This window comes from Phaenicophaeus curvirostris, unplaced genomic scaffold (genome assembly GCF_032191515.1).
Source record: "Phaenicophaeus curvirostris isolate KB17595 unplaced genomic scaffold, BPBGC_Pcur_1.0 scaffold_558, whole genome shotgun sequence".
In the NCBI taxonomy this organism is placed as follows: Eukaryota; Metazoa; Chordata; class Aves; order Cuculiformes; family Cuculidae; genus Phaenicophaeus; species Phaenicophaeus curvirostris.
The window spans coordinates 5,584-28,324 of NW_027207106.1; the positions used below are offsets into that span (position 1 = coordinate 5,584).

The 22,741-nt window shown below is 64.6% G+C and overlaps 1 protein-coding gene across 1 annotated transcript in view; it reads left to right on the forward strand.

Moving 5' to 3' along the window:
- Window positions 1–476: 476 nt before the first annotated feature.
- Window positions 477–22,741, forward strand: part of PRR12 (proline rich 12) — a 32,864-nt gene continuing 10,599 nt past the window's right edge. The window contains 7 exon segments of the mRNA XM_069883089.1: window positions 477–643; window positions 3,256–3,368; window positions 4,942–5,103; window positions 8,748–12,127; window positions 14,901–15,450; window positions 18,129–18,460; window positions 21,823–21,939. Of these exon segments, the coding sequence (XP_069739190.1) occupies window positions 558–643; window positions 3,256–3,368; window positions 4,942–5,103; window positions 8,748–12,127; window positions 14,901–15,450; window positions 18,129–18,460; window positions 21,823–21,939 (4,740 nt within the window). The 5' untranslated portion in view covers window positions 477–557.

Genomic DNA, 22,741 nt, shown 5'->3' on the forward strand with positions numbered 1-22,741 from the left:
CCCGCCCCCTCCTTCCCGCCGCTCTTCCCCATTGGCCCCGCCCCCTTCTTCCCATTGGCCCCGCCCCCTCCTTCCCGCCGCTCTTCCCCATTGGCCCCGCCCCTTCTCCCCAATGGCCCCGCCCCCTCCTTCCCGCCGCTCTTCCCCATTGGCCCCGCCCCCTTCTCCCCATTGGCCCCGCCCCCCTTCCCGCCGCTCTCCCCATTGGCCCCGCCCCCTTCTCCCCATTGGCCCCGCCCCCTCCTTCCAGCCGCTCTTCCCCATTGGCCCCGCCCCCTTCTCCCCATTGGCCCCGCCCCCTCCTTCCCGCCGCTCTCCCCCATTGGCTCCGCCCCCCGCGCCCCCCTTGGCCCCGCCCCTTCCCCGCGGCGCGGGGCATTGTGGGAGGAAGCGGCGGCGGCGCGGCCCCGCCAGCCAACATGGCCGCTCCGTGAGCTCCCGCCCCCCCCCTCCCCCTCCCCTTCCCTCCGGCCGCCGCCGCCGCCGCCCTCCGCCTCCCCCGGCCCCGCCGCCCCGGGGGGGGGGCCCGGCGCGACCCGACCCGCCCCGCCGCCCCCATGGACAGGAACTACCCGGGCGCCGGTTTCGGGGACCCGCTGGCCGCCGGGCCCGGCTGGACCTACGAGCGCTCCGCCAAGGCCAGGTGAGGGCCCCGGGGAAGGGGAACGGCGGCCACCGGGGCCTGGCGGGGTGGGGGGGCCGGTAAAACGGGGCTTGGGGGGCTGGGGCTCCGTTAGAGCGGGGTTCTGGGGTTGGGGGCCCGTTATACCGGGGCTGGGGCCCCGTTATCCTGGGGTTCTAGGGCTGGGGGCCCGTTATACCGGGTGAAGGGGGAGTTGGGGTCCCGTCAGAGAGGAGCTGGGGAGGTGGGGCCCCGTTATCCCGGGTGCGGGGGGCTGGGGTCCCGTTATCCCGGGTGCAGGGGAGCTGGGGTCCCGTTATCCCGGGTGCAGGGGAGCTGGGGTCCCGTTATCCCGGGTGCGGGGGGCCCGGGGTCCCGTTATCCCGGGTGCGGGGGGCCCGGGGTCCCGTTGGACTGGTACTTGGGGGGCTGAGGGGGCTGAGACCCGACAGTGCTGAGACTTGGGGGGCTGGGGTCCCGTTGCATTTGGACTTGGGGGGCTGAGACCTGGTTGTACTGGGATTTGGGGGGGCTGAGATCCTGATGAACTGGGATTTGGGGGCCTGAGGGTGCTGAGACGCTGTTGGACTGGGATTTGGGGGGCTCAGACTCAGTTGTACTTGGATTTGGGGGGGCTGAGACCCCGTTGAATTGGGACATGGGGGCTTGAGGGTGCTGAGACCCCGTTGGACTTGGATTTGGGGGGGCTGAGACCCCGTTGGACTGGGATTTGGGGGGGCTCAGACCCCGTTGGACTGGGATTTGGGGGGCTGAGACCCCGTTGAATTGGGACAGGGGGGCTTGAGGGTGCTGAGACCCGGTTGGACTGGGATTTGGGGGGGCTCAGACCCCGTTGGAATGGGATTTGGGGGGCTGAGACTGGGTTGAACTGGGATTAGGGGGTGCTGAGACCCCGTTGAATTGGGACATGGGGGCTTGAGGGTGCTGAGACCGCGTTGGACTGGGATTTGGGGGGCTGAGACCGCGTTGGACTGGGATTTGGGGGGCTGAGACCCTGTTGAACTGGGATTTGGGGGGGCTGAGACCTGGTTGTACTGGGATTTGGGGGGACTGAGACCCCGTTGAACTGGGATTTGGGGGCCTGAGAGTGCTGAGATGCCGTTGGACTGGGATTTGGGGGCGCTCAGACCCCGTTGGACTGGGATTTGGGGGGCTGAGACTGAGTTGTACTGGGATTTGGGGGGGCTGAGACTGGGTTGTACTGGGATTTGGGGGGGCTGAGACCCCGTTGAATTGGGATTTGGAGGATTGAGACCCCGTTGAATTAGGACATGGGGGCCTGAGGGTGCTGAGACCCTGTTGGACTGCGATTTGGGGGGCTGAGACCCTATTGGACTGGGATTTGGGGGGCTGAGACCCCGTTGAATTGGGACGTGGGGGCCTGAGGGTGCTGAGACCCCGTTGGACTGGGATTTGGGGGAGCTGAGACCCCGTTGGACTGGGATTTGGGGGGCTGAGATCCCATTGGACTGGGATTTGGGGGGTTGAGACCCCGTTGGACTGGGATTTGGGGGGCTGAGATCCCATTGGACTGGGATTTGGGGGGGCTGAGATCCCATTGGACTGGGATTTGGGGGGCTGAGACCCTATTGTACTGGGATTTGAGGGACTGAGACCCCGTTGAATTGGGACGTGGGGGCCTGAGGGTGCTGAGACCACATTGTACTGGGATTTGGGGGGGCTGAGACCCCGTTGGAGTGGGATTTGGGGGGCTGAGACCCTATTGGACTGGGATTTGGGGGGCTGAGACCCGGTTGTACTGGGATTTGGGGGGGCTGAGACCCCATTGAACTGGGATTTGGGGGCCTGAGAGTGCTGAGATGCCATTGGACTGGGATTTGGGGGGGCTCAGACCCCGTTGGACCGGGATTTGGGGGGCTGAGACCCCGTTGGACTGGGACTTGGGGGGCTGGGGTTCTGTTGGGCTAGGACTTGGGGTGTTGAGACCCCATTGTACTTGGACTTGGGGGGCTGAGGGCGCTCAGACCCCGTTGGACTGGGATTTGGGGGGGCTCAGACCCCATTGGACTGGGATTTGGGGCACTCAGACCCCGTTGGACAGGGATTTGGGGGGCTCAGACTCAGTTGTACTGGGATTTGGGGGGGCTGAGACCCCATTGAATTGGGACATGGGGGGCTGAGGGTGCTGAGACCACGTTGGACTGGGATTTGGGGGGGCTGAGACCCCGTTGCACTGGGATTTGGGGGGCTGGGGTTGCTGGGGTCCCAGTGTGCTGGGACTTGGGGGGCTGGGGTCCCAATGCATTAGGTGAAGGAGTATTGGGGTGCTGTGACCTCATTGAACTGGGACTTGGGGGGCTGAGACCCCGTTGTGCTGAGATTTGGGGGGCTGAGGTTGCAATGCATCAGATGCAGGAGTATTGGGGGGCTGAGACCCCGTTGGACTGAGACTTGGGGGGCTGAGACCCCATTATACTGCGAGTTGGGGGGCTGGGGTGTCCGTACCCCCAGGATTTGGGGGGCTGGGCTGTCCGTGCCCCCAGGATTTGGGGGGCTGGGCTGTCCGTGCCCCCAGGATTTGGGGTGCAGGGGTGTCTGTGCCCCCAGGATTTGGGGTGCTGACCCCCCCTCTCTCTTTCTTCCCCCCCCAGCCTGGTGTACGGGGGCTCGCGGGGGTCACACCCCGACCCGGACCTGCTGCATCGCCAGCCCTATGGAGCCCCCCACCCCCTGCAGGGCTATGGGGCCAACCACCACCCCCCAGGTACCCCCCCGACCCCCCCCCGAGCACCCCCAGACCCATCTGATCCCCCCCGAGCACCCCCAGACCCATCTGATGCCCCCAGAGCACCCCCAGACCCCCCCCAACCTCCCCATAGCACCCACTTACCTGCCCCCCCAACCTGCTGTAGGGCTATGGGGCCAACCCCCACCCCCCAGGTACCCTCCCCAGCCCCGCCTCGATCACCCCCAGACCCATCTGACCCCCCCAGTAGCACCCCCAGACCCCCCCATACCACCCTCTGATCTCCCCAACGCCCCCCAGCACCCAATGACCTCTCCAACACCCCCCAGAGCACCCCGAGACCCTCCTGAAACCCCCCTATAACACTCTCAGACCCCCATATAGCTCCTTTAGACCCCCCCAGACCCCCCATAGCACCCACTGACCCCCCAGACCCCCCATAGCACCTCCCGACGCCCCCATAGCACCCACTGACCCCCCCCGAACACCCATAGCACCCTCAGACCCCCCCATAGCACCCTCAGACCCCCCCATAGCACCCTCAGACCCCTCCGTAGCACCCGCTGACTCCCCCAGACCCCCCATAGCACCCACTGACCCCCACAGACCCCCCATAGCACTGTCAGACCCCCCCATAGCACCCACTGACCCCCCGAACCCCCATAGCACCCCTGACACCCCCATAGCGCCCACTGCCTCCCCAGACCCCCCCATAGCACCCCCAGACCCCCCCCATAGCACCCCCAGACCCCCCCCATAGCACCCACTGAGCACCCCCAGACCCCCCCATAGCACCCACTGAGCACCCCCAGATCCCCCTATAGCACCCCCTGACCCCCCCAGACCCCCCCATAGCACCCACTGACCCCCCCCAGACCCCCCATAGCACCCACCGACCCCCCCCGGCCCCCCCGTAGCACCCTCAGACCCCCCCAGACCCCTGCATAGCACCCACTGACCCCCTCTGATCCCCCCATAGCACCCCTTGACCCCCCCAGACCCCCCTATAGCACCCTCTGATGCCCCCATAGCCCCCCCCGAGCCCCCCATAGCACCCACTGACAGTCCCCGACACCCCCATAGCACCCTCAGACCCCCCCATAGCACCTGCTGACCCCCCCAGACCCCCCATAGCACCCGCTGACCCCCCCAGACCCCCCCATAGCACCCCCAGACCCCCCCCGTAGCACCCCCTGACCCCCCCAGACCTCCCCATAGCACCCCCAGGACCCCCATCACACCCCCTGACCCCCCAAGACCCCCCCCCATCGCACCCCCTGACCCCCCCAGACCCCCCCATAGCACCCACTGACCCCCCCAGACTCCTCCATAGCACCCCCAGACCCTCCCCAGAGCACCCCCAGACCCCCCTGAACCCCCCTGTAGCACCCCCTGACCCCCCCAGACCCCTCCATAGCACCCTGTGACCCCCCCCGAGCACCCCCTGACCCTTCTGCCCCATGGTGTCCCCCCCCTCACACTGTCCCCTCGCTGTCCCCGTGTCCCCAGGGCTCTCGGGGCTCTCCAAGCCAGGTTCCCCCCCTGCTGTCCCCCCCCTCACGCTGTCCCCTCGCTGTCCCCGTGTCCCCAGGGCTCTCGGGGCTCTTCGAGCCGGGGCTGCACCACGCGGGGGGAGCGGCGCCGGACGCCTCCGTCATGAACCTCATCTCGGCGCTGGAGTCGCGGGCGCCGCAGCCGGGACCCTCCGCGTCCTCCCTGCTCTCCCAGTTCCGCACCCCCTCCTGGCAAACCGGTGGGTTGGAGCTCCCTTATTGCCCCTGGGGGGGCCCTTATTGCCCCTGGGGGGGCCCTTATTGCCCCAAGAAAATCTAATATTGTCCTTAGTAGGTCCTTTATTGCCCCTAGTAGGTCCTTTGTTGCCCCAGAGGGTCCGTTATTGCCCTGGGGAGGGGTCCAACCTACCCCTAGGGGATCCTTTCTTGCCCCAGGGGGAGTCAAACTTGCCCCAAGGGGATCCTTTATTGCCCCAGGGAGACTTAAACTTGCCCCTAGGGGATCCTTTATTGCCCCAGGAAGAGTGAAACTTGCTCCTAGGAGATCTTTTATTACCCCCAGGAAAGTCAAACTTGCCCCTAGGGGATCCTTTATTACCCCCAGGAGAGTCAAACTTGCCCCAAGGGAATCTTTTCTTGCCCCAGGGAGAGTTAAATTTGCCCCAGGGGTAGTCAAACTTGCCCCAAGCAGGTCCTTTCTTGCCCCAGGGAGAGTCAAACCTGCCCCTGGGGGGTGTTTTCTTACCCCAGGGCGAGTTAAACCTGCCCCAGGGGGTCCTTTCTTGCCCCAGGGAGAGTCCAACCTGCCCCAAGCGGGTCCTCTATTGCCCCAGGGGGAGTCAAACTTGTCCCTAGGGGATCCTTTATTGCCCCAGGAAGAGTGAAACTTGCCCCTAGGGGATCCTTTATTGCCCCAGGAAGACTTAAACTTGCCCCTAGGGGATCCTTTATTGCCCCAGGAAGAGTGAAACTTGCCTTTAGGGGATCTTTTATTACCCCCAGGAGAGTCAAACTTGCCCCTAGGGGTTCATTTATTGCCCCAGGGAGAGTTAAACTTGCCCCTAGGGGATCCTTTATTGCCCCAGGGAGAGTTAAACTTGCTCCTAGGGGATCCTTTATTGCCCCAGGGAGAGTGAAACTTGCCCCAAGGGGATCCTTTCTTGCCCCAGGGAGAGTCAAACCTGCCCCTGGGGGGTGTTTTCTTACCCCAGGGAGAGTCCAACCTGCCCCAGGGGGTCCTTTATTGCCCCAAGGAGAGTCAAACTTGCCCCAAGGGGATCCTTTATTGCCCCAGGGAGAGTTCAACTTGCTCCTAGGGGATCCTTTATTACCCCAAGGAGAGTCAAATTTGCCCCAAGGGAATCCTTTATTGCCCCAGGGAGAGTTAAACTTGCCCCAGGGAGAGTTAAACTTGCCCCAGGGAGAGTCAAACTTGCCCCAAGGGCATCCTTTCTTGCCCCAGGGAGAGTCAAACCTGCCCCTGGGGGGTGTTTTGTTACCCCAGGGAGAGTCAAACTTGCCCCAAGGGGATCCTTTCTTGCCCCAGGGAGAGTCCAACCTGCCCCAAGCGGGTCCTCTATTGCCCCAGGGGGACTCAAACTTGCCCCAAGCAGGTCCTTTCTTGCCCCAGGGAGAGTCCAACCTGCCCCTGGGGGGTGTTTTCTTACCCTAGGGAGAGTCAAACCTGCCCCAGGGGGGTCCTTTATTGCCCCAGGGGGTCCTTTCTTGCCCCAGGGAGAGTCAAACCTGCCCCTAGGGGATCCTTTATTATCCCTGGAAGAGTCAAACTTGCCCCAGGGGGTTCCTTTCTTGCCCCAGGGGGTTCCTTTCTTGCCCCAGGGGGTTCCTTTCTTGCCCCAGGGGGGTCCTTTCTTGCCCCAGGGGGGTCTTATCCTGCCCCGGGGGTCCCTTCTTGCCCTGCTTGGGGTCCTGTCCTGCCCTCAGGGGGTTTTGCCCCACCGGGAGGGGGTCCCACCCTGCCCTGGGAGGGTAAATGTGCCCCGAGTGAGTCCCCACTTGCCCCAGGGAGCTTCTCCTTGCCCCAGGGCATCCCTACTTGCCCCAGGGAGCTTCTCCTTGCCCCAGAGCATCCCTATTTGCCCCAGGGAGCTTCTACTTGCCCTAGAGAGCTTCTCCTTGCCCCAGGGAGCTTCTGCTTAGCATAGGAAGCCTCTCGTTGCCCCAGAAAGCTTTTACTTGCCCTAGAGCGTCTCTGCTTGCCCCAGGGATCTTCTGCTTAGCATAGAAAGCTTATCGTGGCCCCAGGAAGCTTCTACTTGCCTTACAGCCTCCTTGCTTGCCCTAGGAAAGTTCTGCTTGCCCTAGAGCATCCCTGCTTGCCCCAGGGAGCTTCTGCTTAGCATAGGACGCTCCTTGCTTGCCGTAGGAAGCTTCTCCTTGCCCTAGAGCATCTCTCCTTGCTCTAGAGCATCCCTGCTTGCCCCAGGAAACTTCTACTTGCCCTAGAGTATCCTTGTTTGCTGTAGGAAGCTTTTTTTTGCTCTAGAGCATCTCTGTTTGCCCTAGAGCATCTTCGTTTGACATAAGAAGCTTCTCCTTGCCATAGAGCATATTTACTTGCCATAGGAAGCTTCTCCTTGCCCCAGGGCGCTTCTGCTTTGCGTAGGAAGCCTCTCGTTGCCCCAGGAAGGTTCTACTTGCCCTAGAGCATCCCTGCTTGCCCCAGGGAGCTTCTCCTTGCCCTAGAGCATCCCTGCTTGCCCCAGGGAGCTTCTGTTTAGCATAGAAAGCTTCTCGTTGCCCCAGGAAGCTTCTCGTTGCCCTAGAGCCTCATTGTTTGCTGTAGGAAGCTTCTCCTTGCCCTAGAGCATCTCTACTTGCCCCAGGGAAGCTTCTCTTTGCCCTAGAGCATCCCTACTTGCCGTAGAGCCTCCTCACTTGCCGTAGGAAGCTTCTCCTTGCCCTAGAGCATCCCTGCTTGCCCTAAAGCATCCCTACTTGCCCCAGGGAAGCTTCTCCTTGCCCTAGAGCCTCCCTGCTTGCCCTAGAGCCTCCCTGCTTGCCATAGGAAGCTTTTCCTTGCCCTAGAGCATCCTTGTTTGCCCCAAGAAGCTTCTCCTTGCCCCAGGGAGCTTCTGCTTAGCATAGAAAGCTTCTTGTTGCCCCAGGAAGCTTCTACTTGCCCTAGAGCTTCCTTACTTGCCATAGTAAGCTTCTGTTTGCCCTAGAACATCCCTACTTGCCCTAGAGCATCCCTGCTTGCCCGCGGAAGCTTCTAGTCATCCTAGGGCATACCTACTTGCCATAGAGCATCTTTAGTTGCCGTAGGAAGCTTCTCCTTGCCCAGAGAGCTTCTGCTTAGCATGGGAAGCTTCTCGTTGCCCCAGGAAGCTTCTACTTGCCCCAGAGTGTCCCTAGTTGCTCTAGAAAGTTTCTCTTCGCCCTAGAGCATCCCTCCTTGTCCCAGGAAGCTTCTACTTGCCCTAGAGCATTTCTGCTTGCCCCAAGGAGCTTCTGCTTAGCATAGGAAGCTTCTCGTTGCCCCACAAAGCTTCTACTTGCCCTAGAGCATCCCTCCTTGTCCCAGGAAGATTCTGCTTGCCCTAGAGCATTTCTGCTTGCCCCAAGGAGCTTCTGCTTAGCATGGGAAGCTTCTCGTTGCCCCACGAAGCTTCTACTTGCCCTAGATCATCTCTACTTGCTCTAGGAAACTTTTCCTTGCCCTAGAGCATCCCTACTTGCCATAGGAAGATTTTTCCTGCCCTAGGGAGCTTCTACTTAGCATAGAAACCTTCTCGTTGCCCCAGGAAGCTTCTTGTTGCCCTAGAGCATCCCTACTTGCCCTGGGTCGCCCCTCCTTGCCCCGCGGCCTCTTCCCTGGCCCCGCAGCCTCCCCCCTCACGCTCTTCTCTCCCCTCTCCAGCCATGCACACGCCGGCGCCGGCCGAGCTCTTCATCTCGGGCGCCCTGCCGGGCTCGGGGACGTTCCCGTCGTCGTCGGCGCTGAGCGCCTACCAGCACCCGGCGTCGTTCAGCGGCCGCAGCTTCCCGGTGAGCTCCCCGCTCAGCCTCCCCGACGCCGCCTTCAGCCCCGGCTCCAACGGGCTCCTCTCGCCCCACGACCCCCTGCTCCACATCAAACCCGCTCAGCCCAGCGTCCCCTCGTCGCTGGGCTTCGAGCGCCTCGGCGGCGCCGTCCTGGGCTCGGGCTTGCCGGCCCAGAGCCCCGCGTACCGCGGGCCCCCCGGCTCCTCGCAGTTCAACCTCCTCTCGGCCCCTCTCGCCGCCCCCTCCGAGCAGCCGGCCCAGCTCTACAACGCTTCGGTCTTCGGCGGCGGCGGCGGCGGCGGCGACCGCGCCGTCCCTCGCCAGGACAGCGTCATCAAGCACTACCAGCGGCCGGCGGGCTCGCAGCCGCAGTTGCCGCCGGCCGCTCACAGCCTCCAGCACTACCTGAGCTGCGGCGGCTCCTACCAGCAGCTCCCGCACCGCTCGGCGCTCTCGTGCAGCCCGCTGGGCGAGCAATCCCCCGCCGGCTCCTCCGAGGCCTCCCAGCAGCCCCCCAAAGCGGCTCCGGCGCCGCGCCAAGAAGCCGCCGCGCAGACTTACCGGCCCATCATCCAATCGCCCGGCTACTCCGGCGGCGGCAGCGGCGGCGCCAACGCCGGCGCCAAATCCAAGAGCTACTCGGCCTCGCGCCAGACGCCGCGCTCCACCGCCACCCCCAAGTGCCAAAGCAGCTACACCCCCAGCACCCCCAAAGCCAGCTCCGTCATCGCCAGCCAGTCCCCGGCGTATTCTCCGGGCCAACCGCCGAATTTGCTAGCCATGGGGCCGGCCGGCGGCTACGGCGGCGCCGCCGCGGCCCCGCAGAGCTTGGCGGGGGCCGCGCAGGCCGGCGGGGGCTTCGGCGGGGCGCAGGGCGGCGATTTGGGGGGCAAAGGCCCCTCGTATCAAGGCGGCGGCGCGGGCGGCGGCGGCGGCGGCGCGGGCCAAGGCCTCCAGGCGTGCGTGAGCCAAGGCCCCAGCTACTCCCCGGAGCAGCTGCAGGCGCTGCCGTACGGCGTGCAGCCCGAGGGCGGCCAAGCGGGGGGCTACGGGCCGCCGGCCCCCTCGCAGGGCTTGCCCACGGCCAGCCCCTCGCTCAGCTACGGGCCCGGGCACTCGCCGGCGATGCCGGCGCCGCCGCTGCCGCCCTACGCCGGCCTGGGGGGCTCCAGCCCCTCGCCCATCATCCGGCCCCTGCAGTCGCCGCCGGCCGCGCGGCCCCAGAGCGGCGCGTCGCCCGGTCAATCGCAGAAATACCTGGGCTCGGTTTTGTCGCCTTCCTTCATGGCGCCGGCGTACGGCGCGGCCGGCGCCGCCTTGGAGCGCCCGGCGGCCTTCGGCAAAGGCGCCAAGGGCGACGCCGCCGAGCTGCTGGCGGCCACCGAGCGCAGCGAGGACGAGGATTTCCTCATCCAGCACCTGCTGCAGGCGCCCAGCCCGCCCCGCGGGCCGCCCGAGCCGCTGGGGGCCTGCGAGGAGCGCGGCGGCGCGGCCAAAGGCCTCGGCGGCTACGGCGCCTTGGCCAAGGCCGAGGAGCGCTACCAGCTGCAGAGCGTCATCCGGCCCAACTCCAACCTGGAGGGCCCGGCGGCGCTGGAGCTCGCCTTGCTCAAGGAGAAGAAGAAGCCGGAGCGAGGCAAGGAGTACCGGGCCGGCTCGGCTAGCGGCGAGGGGCTGGCGGCCACCTCGGTGGTTCATTACGGCCACCAGGCGCCGGCGCTCGACTCCTACGGGCAGGAGCTGAAGAAGGCGCCCGAGCACTTGGCGGGGGGCAAGGAGCTGGGCCAAGCGCACCCCTACTTGCCCAAGACGCCCGAGCACGGCCGCTTGGTAGCCGAAGGGGCCTCCCTGGAAGCCCACGGGCTCCTCCTGGAGCCGCCGCCCGAGCTGGGCCCCGTGGTGGCCGTGCCGGGGCCTTCGCTGCTCCCCTCGGTCCTCACCCACACGCAGAGCCAGCTCCACCCTCGCGCCAAGAGCCGCGCGCCGCTCGACGTCCACCTCCTGGAGCAGCAGCGGATGCCGCCTCCGCCGCCGCCGCCGCCTCCTCCGCCGCCGCCGCCTCCCGCCGCGCCGCCGGCTCCTCCGGCCCCGCCGGCGGCTCCGTCTCCGCAGCTGCTCCTCGAGGCCCATCTCCACCAGGCCCACGTCCGCTCGCAGGCCCTCGACCCCCAGGCCGCCCCCCAGCTCCCCACGGAGCCCATGGAGGTTCTGCCGGCTCCTCAGGAGATCCAAGACTTCTTGGAGCCCCCGTTGGGTTTGGAGCCGCACTTGGGCCAAGGCGGCGGCGTGCAGGGGCCGCCGGGTCACCTGCTGGACCCCGAGGGAGGCTCCGCGGTGGCGGCGGCGCCGCTGGAGGCCAAGGACCAGTTCGCCGAAGCGGGGAGCCCGGCGGGGGGCAAGAGCCGCTTCGTGCCCCTCACCTCCATCTGCTTCCCGGACGCGTTGCTCCAGGACGAGGACCGCGGCTTCTTCCCGGGGATGGAGGACATGTTCGGGCCTCCCCCCGAGGACTTCGCCAAGAGCGCCGCCGCCGACGACGAAGAAGGAGCCGCGGGGCTGGAGCCGCGGCCCGAGGCCTTGAAGGCGCCGCCCTACGACATGGGGCAGAGCTACCCCAGCTTCTGCCCCGCCGAAGGAGCCGGGGGGGACGCTCCGGGCTTGGCTCTGGAGCCCCCCAAACACGAGCTGCCGTCCACGGTCAACGCGGAGCCCTTGGGCTTGATCCAGAGCACGGGCGACGGGCCCAAAGCGCCGCTCACCTCGCCGCTTTTCTGCTCCTCCAAACCCAAGAAGCTCCTCAAGACGTCGTCCTTCCACCTGCTGCGCAAGCGCGAGCCCTTCCCGCCCCCCAAAAAAACCTACGCGCAGGAGTACGAGTTCGAGGACGACGAGGACAAAGCCGACGTCCCCGCCGACATCCGCCTCAACAGCCGCCGCCTCCCCGACCTCCTCCCCGACCTCATCTCCAGCTGCCGGGCCCGGCCCAGCCTCAGCCCCATGGGCGACATCGACTTCTGTCCCCACCCGGGCCCCCAGCCCGCCCCCAAGAAACGGGGCCGCAAGCCCACCAAACCCAAGCGCGAGGGGCCCCCCCGGCCCCGGGGGCGCCCCAGGATCCGGCCCTTGGCCGAGCCGCCCGGGCTCCTGGCGCCCGACGGCCCCAAGAAGCCGCGAGGCCGGGGCCGGGGCCGCGGCAAGAAGGGAGGAGACGACGGCGCCGACGGCAACGGGCTGGAGCCCCTCAAGCCGCTCAAGGTGAGGAGCCGGGGGGGCTTGGGGCGTCTTGTGATGCAAAACTCAAAAGATTTCGGGGTTTGGGGAGGTTCCTCCTGGTCTGTCACCTCCCAGGGGCTCCAAAAAGCCTTCAGGGTGGAGATCACGCTGCCTTGGAGAACCTCAAGGCTCTCTAGATGAGCATCTGGTGGGTCTTGAGCTGCAAAACTCAAAGGATCTGGGGGTATTTGGGCTTTTGGGGAGGTTCCTCCTCATCTGTCACCTCCCAGGAGCTCAAAAAACCCTTGAGGTTGGAGATGGTGATGGTTTGGAGCCCCTAAAGCCGCTCAAGGTGAGGAGCCAGGGGGTCTTGGGGCATCTTGGGATGCAAAACTCAAAAGATTTGGGTGTTTGGGGAGGTTCCTTGTGGTCTGTCACCTCCCAGGGGCTCCAAAAAGCCTCAAGGATGGAGATGGTGATGGCTTAGAGAACCTCAAGCCGCTCAAGGTGAGGATCTGGAGGGTCTTGGGGCACCTTGAGTTGCAAAACTCGAAGAATCTGGGAGTATTTGGGCTTTTGGGGAGGTTCCTCCTCATCTGTCGCCTCTCAGGGGCTCCAAAAGGCCTTCAGGTTGGAGATGGTGATGGGTTGGAGCCCCTCAAGACGCTCAAGGTGAGGAGCTGGGGGGGCTCGGGGCACCTTGGGATGCAGAAATCGAAAGATTTGGGTGTTTGGGGAGGTTCCTCCTCATCTGTCACCTCCCAGGGGCTCCAAAAAGCCTTAAGGTTGGAGATGGTGATGGGCTGGAGCTCCTCAAGCCGCTCAAGGTGAGGAGCTGAGGGGTCTTGGGGCATGTTGGGATGCAGGAATCGAAAGGTACGAGGATATTTGGGCTTTTCGGGTTGTTCCTCCTCATCTGTCACCTCCCCGGGGCTCAAAAAACCCTTGAGGTTGGAGATGGTGATGGTTTGGAGCCCCTCAAGCCCCTCAAGGCGAGGATCTGGAGGGTCTTGGGGCACCTTGGGATGCAAAACTCAAAGGATCTGGGAGTATTTGGGCTTTTCGGGAGGTTCCTCCTCATCTGTCACCTCCCAGGGGCTCCAAAAAGCCTTCAGGTTGGAGATGGTGATGGGTTGGAGCCCCTCAAGCCCCTCAAGGCGAGGATCTGGAGGGTCTTGGGACACCTTGAGATGCAAAACTCAAAAGATTTGGGTGTTTGGGGAGATTCCTCGTGGTCTGTCGCCTCCCAGGGGCTCCAAAAAGCCTTCAGGTTGGAGATGGTGATGGTTTGGAGCCCCTCAAGCCGCTCAAGGTGAGGAGCCGGGGGGGCTCGGGGCACCTTGGGATGCAGAAATCGAAAGATTTGGGGGTTTGGGGAGGTTCCTCCTCATCTGTCACCTCCCAGGGGCTCCAGAAAGCCTTCAGGGTGGAGATAGTGACGGGTTGGAGAACCTCAAGCCCCTCAAGGTGAGGAGCTGGGGGGTCTTGGGGCGTCTTGTGATGCAAAACTCAAAAGATTTCGGGGTTTGGGGAGGTTCCTCGTGGTCTGTCGCCTCCCAGGGGCTCCAAAAAGCCTTCAGGGTGGAGATCACGCTGCCTTGGAGAACCTCAAGGCTCTCCAGATGAGCATCTGGTGGGTCTTGAGCTGCAAAACTCAAAGGATCTGGGGGTATTTGGGCTTTTGGGGAGGTTCCTCGTGGTCTGTCACCTCCCAGGGGCTCCAAAAAGCCTTCAGGTTGGAGATGGTGATGGTTTGGAGAACCTCAATCCCCTCAAGGTGAGGATCTGGAGGGTCTTGGGGCACCTTGAGATGCAGAAATCGAAAGATTTGGGGGTTTGGGGGGGTTCCTCGTGGTCTCTCGCTTTCCACTGTCTCCAAAAATCCTTGAGGATGGAGATGGTGATGGCTTGGAGACCCTCAAGCCCCTCAAGGTGAGGATCTGGAGGCGATTGGGGGATTTTGAGGGTCTCGGAATGCAAACTTTGGGCACTGGGAGCCACTGGTGGTCACGTGGAGCTCCTGGTGGCCCCATGGAGCTCCTGGTGGCCTTTGATGGCTTCTTGTGTTGCTTGGTGGCTCCATGGAGCTCCAGGGGCCGTCTGGTGGTCTCTGGTGGCCCCATGGAGCTCCTCGTGGCCTGTGGATCTCCTAGTAGCCTCTTGGTGGCCCCATGGAGGTCCTGGTGGCCTGTGGCGCTCTGGTGGCCTCTGTTGGCCCCATGGAGCTCTTGGTGGCCCCATGAAGCTCTTGGTGGCTCCGTGGAGCTCCTAGTGGCTCCTGGTGGCCCCATGGAGCTCTTAGTGGCTTCTGGTGGCCCCATGGGCCTGTGGAGCTCCTAGTGGCTCCTGGTGTCCTCATGGAGCTCTTGGTGGCTCCGTGGAGCTCCTGGTGGCTCCTGGTGTCCTCATGGAGCTCCTGCCACCCCCATGGAGCTCCTACTGGCTCCTGGTGGCCCCATGGAGCTCCTAGTGGCTCCTGATGTCTTCATGGAGCTCTTGGTGTCCCCGTGGAGCTCCTAGTGGCTCCTGGTGGAGCCGTGAAGCTCCTGCCGCCCCCGTGGAGCTCCTAGTGGCTCCTGGTGGCCCCATGGAGCTCCTAGTGGCTCCTGGTGTCCTCATGGAGCTCTTGGTGGCCCCATGGAGCTGTTGGTGGCTCCTGGTGTCCTCATGGAGCTCCTGGTGGCCCCCCTGGAGCTCCTGGTGGCCCCCCTGGATCTCCTGGTGGCCCCCCTGGAGCTCCTGGTGTCCTCATGGAGCTCCTGGTGGCCCCCTGGATGCCCTGGTGGCCCCCTGACCCGCTGTCCGTGCCCCGCAGATCAAGCTGGCGGTGCCGAAGAGCTCGGAGGCTCCCCCGGAGCCGGGCTTGGTGGCTCCTCCTCCTCCGTCGGCGGTGGCCGCGGGGACGCCGGGCCCGGAGGCCTCGGTGGACGGCGCCGTCCAGCCCCGCGACCGCATCAAGCAGAAGATCAAGGAGGTGGAGGAGAAGCAACCGGAGATGAAGTCGGGTTTCATGGCGTCGTTCTTGGACTTCTTGAAAGCCGGCAAGAGGCCTCCGGCCGCCGTGGCCACCACCGTGGCCACCACCAGCCCCACCAAGACCCCCCGGGCCGCCCCCTTCGCCGTGGGGCCCCCCATGCTGCCGGCCGCCTTGGAAGGCGCCGAAGGAGAAGGCTTGGTGGTCATGGCCTGTCCCAGCCCCTGCAAGCGCCTGGACGAGGAGCTCAAACGCAACCTGGAGACCTTGCCCTCCTTCTCCTCCGACGAGGAGGACTCCGTCTCCAAGAACCAGGATCTCCAGAAGAGCATCTCCTCGGCCATCTCCGCCCTCTACGACCCCGCCGACCGCAAGGACCACGAGCCCGCCGGTGCGTCGGGACCTCGGGGAGCCTCCCGGGACCTCCGGGAACCTCTTAGGACCTCCAGGAACCTCTTAGGACCTCCAGGAACCTCTTAGGACCTCTAGAAAGCTCTTAGGACCTCTAGAAAGCTCTTAGGATCTCCAGAATCTTCTTAGGACCTCTGGGAACCTCTTAGGACCTCTGGGAACCTCTTAGGACCTCTAGAAGCCTCTTAGGACCTCTAGAAGCCTCTTAGGACCTCTAGAAGCCTCTTAGGACCTCTAGAAGCCTCTTAGGATCTCTAGAAGCCTCTTATGATCTCCAGAAACCTTTTAGGACCTTCAAAAATCTCCTGGGACCTCTAGAAAGCTCTTAGGATCTATAGGGATCTTCTAGGACTTTCCAGGGTCCATAGATTCCTCCTAGGACCTCTAGAAGCCTCCTGGGATCTCTAGATGCCTCCTGGTGGTCCGGAGCTGCCTCCTGGTAGTCCAGAGGTGCCTCCTGGTGGTCCCGGGGGCCCATGGAGACCTCCTGGGACCTCTAGAAAGCTCTTAGGATCTATAGGGTTCTTCTAGGACTTTCCGGGGTCCATAGATGCCTCCTAGGACCTCTAGAAGCTTCCTGGTGGTCCAGAGGTGCCTCCTGGTGGTCCCTGGGGCCCATGGAGACCTCCTGGGACCTCTGGGAGGCTCCAGGGACCTCCTCTAGAAAGCTCCTGGGACCCAGAGAGGCTTTCTAGGGCCTCTAGATGCCTCCTGGGACCCAGAGAGGCTTTCTAGGGCCTCTAGATGCCTCCTGGGACCCAGAGAGGCTTTCTAGGGCCTCTAGATGCCTCCTGGGACCTCTAAAAAGCTCTAGGGACCTCCTCTAGGTGCCCCCTGGGACCTCTAGAAGCCTCCAGGGACCTCTAGATGCCTCCTGGGACCTCTAGATGCCTCCTGGGACCTCTAGATGGGTTCTGGGACCTCTAGAAAGCTCCTGGTGGTCCAGAGGAGCCTCCTGGTGGTCTCTGGGGCCCATGGAGATCTCCCAGGATCCATAGATGCCTCCTGGGATCCATGGAGACCTCCTGGGACCTGTAAAAAAAACCTTCTGGGAGCCAGAGAGGCTTCCTAGGATCTATAGAGATCTCCTGGGAGCCACTGGGACCCATGGAGACCTTCGGGGACCTATAGAAACCTCCAGGGACCTATAGAACATTCCTCAGACTCAGAGAGGTCCTCTAGGATCTATGGAGATCTCCTAGGACGTCCCGGGGCCCATAGATGCTTCCTGGGACCTATAGGAACCTCCTGGGGGTCCTGCTACCCCCCCCCAGGCCCCATAGGGACCCCTAGGGACCCCCTACTCCCCCCCAGGCCCCTCTTGGGACCCATAGGGACCCCCATCTCCCCCCCCAGGCCCCATAGGGACCCATAGGGACCCCCATCTCCCCCCCCCAGGCCCCATAGGGACCCATAGGGACCCCCATCTCCCCCCCCAGGCCCCATAGGGACCCATAGGGACCCCCATCTCCCCCCCCAAGGCCCCATAGGGACCCCCTACCCCCCCCAGGCCCCTCTTGGGACCCATAGGGACCCCCATCTCCCCCCCCAAGGCCCCATAGGGACCCCCTACCCCCCCCAGGCCCCTCTTAGGACCCATAGGGACCCCCATCTCCCCCCCCAGGGCCCATAGGGACCCCCTACCCCCCCCCAGGCCCCATAGGGACCCATAGGGACCCCCATCTCCCCCCCCAGGCCCCATAGGGACCCCCTACCCCCCCCCAGGCCCCTCTTGGGACCCATAGGGACCCTCTACCCCCCCCAGGCCCCATAGGGACCCATAGGGACCCCCATCTCCCCCCCCCCCAGGCCCCATAGGGACCCCCTACCCCCCCCAGCACCCTCTTGGGACCCATAGGGACCCTCTACCCCCCCCAGGCCCCTCTTGGGACCCATAGGGACCCCCATCTCCCCCCCGATAGGGACCCCCTACCCCCCCCAGGCCCCTCTTGGGACCCATAGGGACCCCCATCTCCCCCCCCAGGCCCCATAGGGACCCCCTACCCACCCCCCAGGCCCCTCTTGGGACCCATAGGGACCCCCATCTCCCCCACCAGGCCCCATAGGGACCCCCTACCCCTCCCCAGGCCCCTCTTGGGACCCATAGGGACCCCCATCTCCCCCCCCAGGGCCCATAGGGACCCCCTACCCCCCCCCAGGCCCCTCTTGGGACCCATAGGGACCCCCATCTCCCCCCCGATAGGGACCCCCTATCCCCCCCCAGGCCGCTCTTGGGACCCATAGGGACCCCCATCTCCCCCTCCCCAGGCCCCATAGGGACCCCCTACCCTCCCCAGGCCCCTCTTGGGACCCATAGGGACCCCCATCTCCCCCTCCCCAGGCCCCATAGGGACCCCCTACCCCCCCCAGGCCCCTCTTGGGACCCATAGGGACCCCCATCTCCCCCTCCAGGGCCCATAGGGACCCCCTACCCCCCCCAGGCCCCTCTTGGGACCCATAGGGACCCCCATCTCCCCCACCAGGCCCCATAGGGACCCCCTACCCCTCCCCAGGCCCCTCTTGGGACCCATAGGGACCCCCATCTCCCCCCCATAGGGACCCCCTACCCCCCCCAGGCCCCTCTTGGGACCCATAGGGACCCCCATCTCCCCCCCCATCCCCTCAGCGCCCCCCTAACCCCCCTGTTTGCCCCCCCAGACGTGGCCCCCGCGGAGGAGAAGCCCCCCAGCCCGGTGCCCTCGGAGCCGTCGCCGCCCCCGGTAGCCCCCTCGGTAGCCCCCGCGGTGGCCCCCGGCTCCCCCCCGACCCCGCTAGCCAAAGGGGCCCCCCCGGCCGAGCCGCCGGTGCCCCCCGCGTCCCCCGAGCGCGAGGAGCACGAGGACTCGCGGCCCCTGCACCTGGCCAAGAAGCAGGAGACGGCGGCCGTCTGCGGGGACACCGACGAGGACGAGGCCGAGAGCGGCGGGGAGGGCATCTTCCGCGAGAGGGACGAGTTTGTGGTGCGCGTCGAGGACATCCAGGCCCTCAAGGTGGGCACTGGGAGCACTGGGAGGGACTGGGAGAGGGATTGAGAGGGACTGGGAGCTCTAAGAGAGGGACTGGGAGCACTGGGAGAGGGACTGGGAGCACTGGGAGAGGGATTGAGAGGGACTGGGAGCACTGGGAGAGGGACTGGGAGCACTGGGAGAGGGACTGGGAGCACTGGGAGAGGGACTGGGGGGCATCTTCCGCGAGAGGGACGAGTTCGTGGTGCGCGTCGAGGACATCCAGGCCCTCAAGGTGGGCACTGGGAGCACTGGGAGGGACTGGGAGAGGGATTGAGAGGGACTGGGAGCTCTAAGAGAGGGACTGGGAGCACTGGGAGAGGGATTGAGAGGGACTGGGATGGTCTGGGAGCACTGGGAGAGGGACTGGGCTGGACTGGGAGCACTGGGAGAGAGACTAGTGTGGACTGGGCTGGACTGGGAGCACTGGGAGAGGGACTGGGAGCACTGGGAGAGGGATTGAGAGGGACTGGGAGCACTGGGAGAGGGACTGGGAGCACTGGGAGAGGGATTGAGAGGGACTGGGAGCACTGGGAGAGGGATTGAGAGGGACTGGGAGCACTGGGAGAGGGACTGGGAGCACTGGGAGAGGGACTGGGAGCACTGGGAGAGGGACTGGGGGGCATCTTCCGCGAGAGGGACGAGTTCGTGGTGCGCGTCGAGGACATCCAGGCCCTCAAGGTGGGCACTGGGAGCACTGGGAGGGACTGGGAGAGGGATTGAGAGGGACTGGGAGCTCTAAGAGAGGGACTGGGAGCACTGGGAGAGGGATTGAGAGGGACTGGGAGCACTGGGAGAGGGATTGAGAGGGACTGGGAGCACTGGGAGAGGGACTGGGAGCACTGGGAGAGGGATTGAGAGGGACTGGGAGCTCTAAGAGAGGGACTGGGAGCACTGGGAGAGGGACTGGGAGCACTGGGAGAGGGATTGAGAGGGACTGGGAGCACTGGGAGAGGGATTGAGAGGGACTGGGAGCTCTAAGAGAGGGACTGGGAGCACTGGGAGAGGGACTGGGAGCACTGGGAGAGGGATTGAGAGGGACTGGGAGCACTGGGAGAGGGACTGGGAGCACTGGGAGAGGAATTGAGAGGGACTGGGAGCTCTAAGAGAGGGACTGGGAGCACTGGGAGAGGGATTGAGAGGGACTGGGAGCACTGGGAGCACTGGGAGGGACTGGGAGCTCTAAGAGAGGGACTGGGAGCACTGGGAGAGGGATTGAGAGGGACTGGGAGCACTGGGAGAGGGATTGAGAGGGACTGGGAGCACTGGGAGAGGGACTGGGAGCACTGGGAGAGGAATTGAGAGGGACTGGGAGCTCTAAGAGAGGGACTGGGAGCACTGGGAGAGGGATTGAGAGGGACTGGGAGCACTGGGAGAGGGACTGGGAGCACTGGGAGAGGGATTGAGAGGGACTGGGAGCACTGGGAGAGGGACTGGGAGCACTGGGAGAGGGATTGAGAGGGACTGGGAGCACTGGGAGCACTGGGAGGGACTGGGAGCTCTAAGAGAGGGACTGGGAGCACTGGGAGAGGGATTGAGAGGGACTGGGAGCTCTAAGAGAGGGACTGGGAGCACTGGGAGAGGGACTGGGGGGCATCTTCCGCGAGAGGGACGAGTTCGTGGTGCGCGTCGAGGACATCCAGGCCCTCAAGGTGGGCACTGGGAGCACTGGGAGGGACTGGGAGCACTGGGAGAGGGATTGAGAGGGACTGGGCTGGACTGGGAGCACTGGGAGAGGGACTGGGGCTGGACTGGGATGGTCTGGGAGCACTGGGAGAGGGACTGGGCTGGACTGGGAGCACTGGGAGAGGCACTGGGGCTACTGGGAGAGGGACTGGGAGCCCTGGGATAGAGACTAGTGTGGACTGGGCTGGACTGGGACCACTGGTAGAGGCACTGGGTTGGACTGGGAGCACTGGGAGAGGGACTGGGCTGGACTGGGCTGGACTGGGAGTACTGGTAGAGGGACTGGGTTGGACTGGGAGCACTGGGAGAGGGAGTGGGCTGGACTGGGAGCACTGGGAGAGGGACTGGGAGCACTGGGAGAGGGATTGAGAGGGACTGGGAGCACTGGGAGAGGGACTGGGGGGCATCTTCCGCGAGAGGGACGAGTTCGTGGTGTGCGTCGAGGACATCCAGGCCCTCAAGGTGGGCACTGGGAGCACTGGGAGAGGGACTGGGCTGGACTGGGAGCCCTGGGATAGAGACTAGTGTGGAGTGGGCTGGACTGGGAGCACTGGGAGAGAGACTAGTGTGGACTGGGCTGGACTGGGAGCACTGGGAGAGGCACTGGGGCTGGACTGGGATGGTCTGGGAGCACTGGGAGAGGGACTGGGCTGGACTGGGAGCACTGGGAGAGGCACTGGGGCTACTGGGAGAGGGACTGGGAGCCCTGGGATAGAGACTAGTGTGGACTGGGCTGGACTGGGAGCACTGGTAGAGGGACTGGGTTGGACTGGGAGCACTGGGAGAGAGACTAGTGTGGACTGGGCTGGACTGGGAGTACTGGTAGAGGGACTGGGTTGGACTGGGAGCACTGGGATAGAGACTAGTGTGGACTGGGTTGGACTGGGAGCACTGGGAGAGGGAGTGGGCTGGACTGGGAGCACTGGGAGAGGCACTGGGGCTGGACTGGGATGGTCTGGGAGCGCTGGGAGAGGGACTGGGCTGGACTGGGAGCACTGGGAGAGGGACTGGGCTGGACTGGGAGCTCTAAAAGAGAGACTGAGATGGCCTGGGGGCACTGAGTGAGAGACTGGTGTGGACTGGGCTGGACTGGGAGCACTGGGAGGGGCACTGGGAGCACTGGGAGAGGCACTGGGGGTACTGGGAGAGGGACTGGGCTGGACTGGGAGCACTGGGAGAGAGACTAGTGTGGACTGGGATGGACTGGGAGCACTGGGAGAGGGACTGGGCTGGACTGGGATGGTCTGGGAGCACTGGGAGAGGGACTGGGCTGGACTGGGAGCACTGGGAGAGAGACTAGTGTGGACTGGGCTGGACTGGGAGCACTGGGAGAGGGACTGGGCTGGACTGGGAGCACTGGGAGAGGGACTGGGCTGGACTGGGAGCACTGGGAGGGGCACTGGGAGCACTGGGAGAGGCACTGGGGGTACTGGGAGAGGGACTGGGCTGGACTGGGAGCACTGGGAGGGGCACTGGGAGCACTGGGAGCGCGGGCGCGATGGGCTTGGGGGCGCTGAGGGGGGGCCGGGGCTGGTCTGCGAGCAGCGGGAGGGGGGCTGGGCCGGCCTGGGGGGGGTGCCGCTGGTCCGTACTGGTCCCTACTGGTCCCTACTGGTCCCTACTGGTCCGTACTGGTCCCTACTGGTCCGTACTGGTGGCAGGTGGCGCTGCAGACGGGGCGGGAGCCGCCCCCCATCTGGCGGGTGCAGAAGGCTCTGCTGCAGAAATTCACCCCCGAGATCAAGGACGGGCAGCGGCAGTTCTGCGCCACCAGCAACGTGAGTGAACCCCGAAAAAAAAGGGGGGGACCCCCCCCGGATAGAGGGAACCCCCCCCGGATAGAGGGAACCCCCCTGGAAAGGGGGAACCCCCCTGGAAAGGGGACACCCCCCCCCCCCCCCCCCCGCTGCAGGAAGAGGGAATCCCCTGGAAAGAGAGGAACTCCTCAAAAAGGGGGAACCCACTAAAGAAAAGGGGGGACCCCCGAAAAGAGGGGAGCCCCCCGGAAAGAGGGGAGCACCCCTGAAAAGAGGGGAGCCCCCAAAAAAGAGGGGAGCCCCCCTGAAAAGGGGGAACCCCCCTACCTGGAAAGAGGGAATCCCCTGGAAAGAGAGGAACTTGTCAAAAAGGGGGAACCCACTAAAGAAAAGGGGGGACCCCGAAAAGAGGGGAGCCCCCCGGAAAGAGGGGAGCACCCCTGAAAAGAGGGGAGCCCCCAAAAAAGAGGGGAGCCCCCCTGAAAAGAGGGAACCCCCCTGAAAAGGGGGAACCCCCCTACCTGGAAAGAGAGAATCCCCTGGAAAGAGAGGAACTTGTCAAAAAGGGGGAACCCACTAAAGAAAAGGGGGGACCCCGAAAAGAGGGGAGCCCCCCGAAAAGAGGGGACACCCCAAAAAAGAGGGGACACCCCAAAAAAGGGGGAAACCCCCCACCTGGAAAGAGGGAATCCCCTGAAAAAAGAGAAACTCCTCAAAAAGGGGGGACCCACTAAAGAAAAGGGGAGCCCCCCGAAAAGAGGGGAGCCCCCCGAAAAGAGGGGACACCCCAAAAAAAGGGAGGACCCTCTGAAAAGAGGGGACG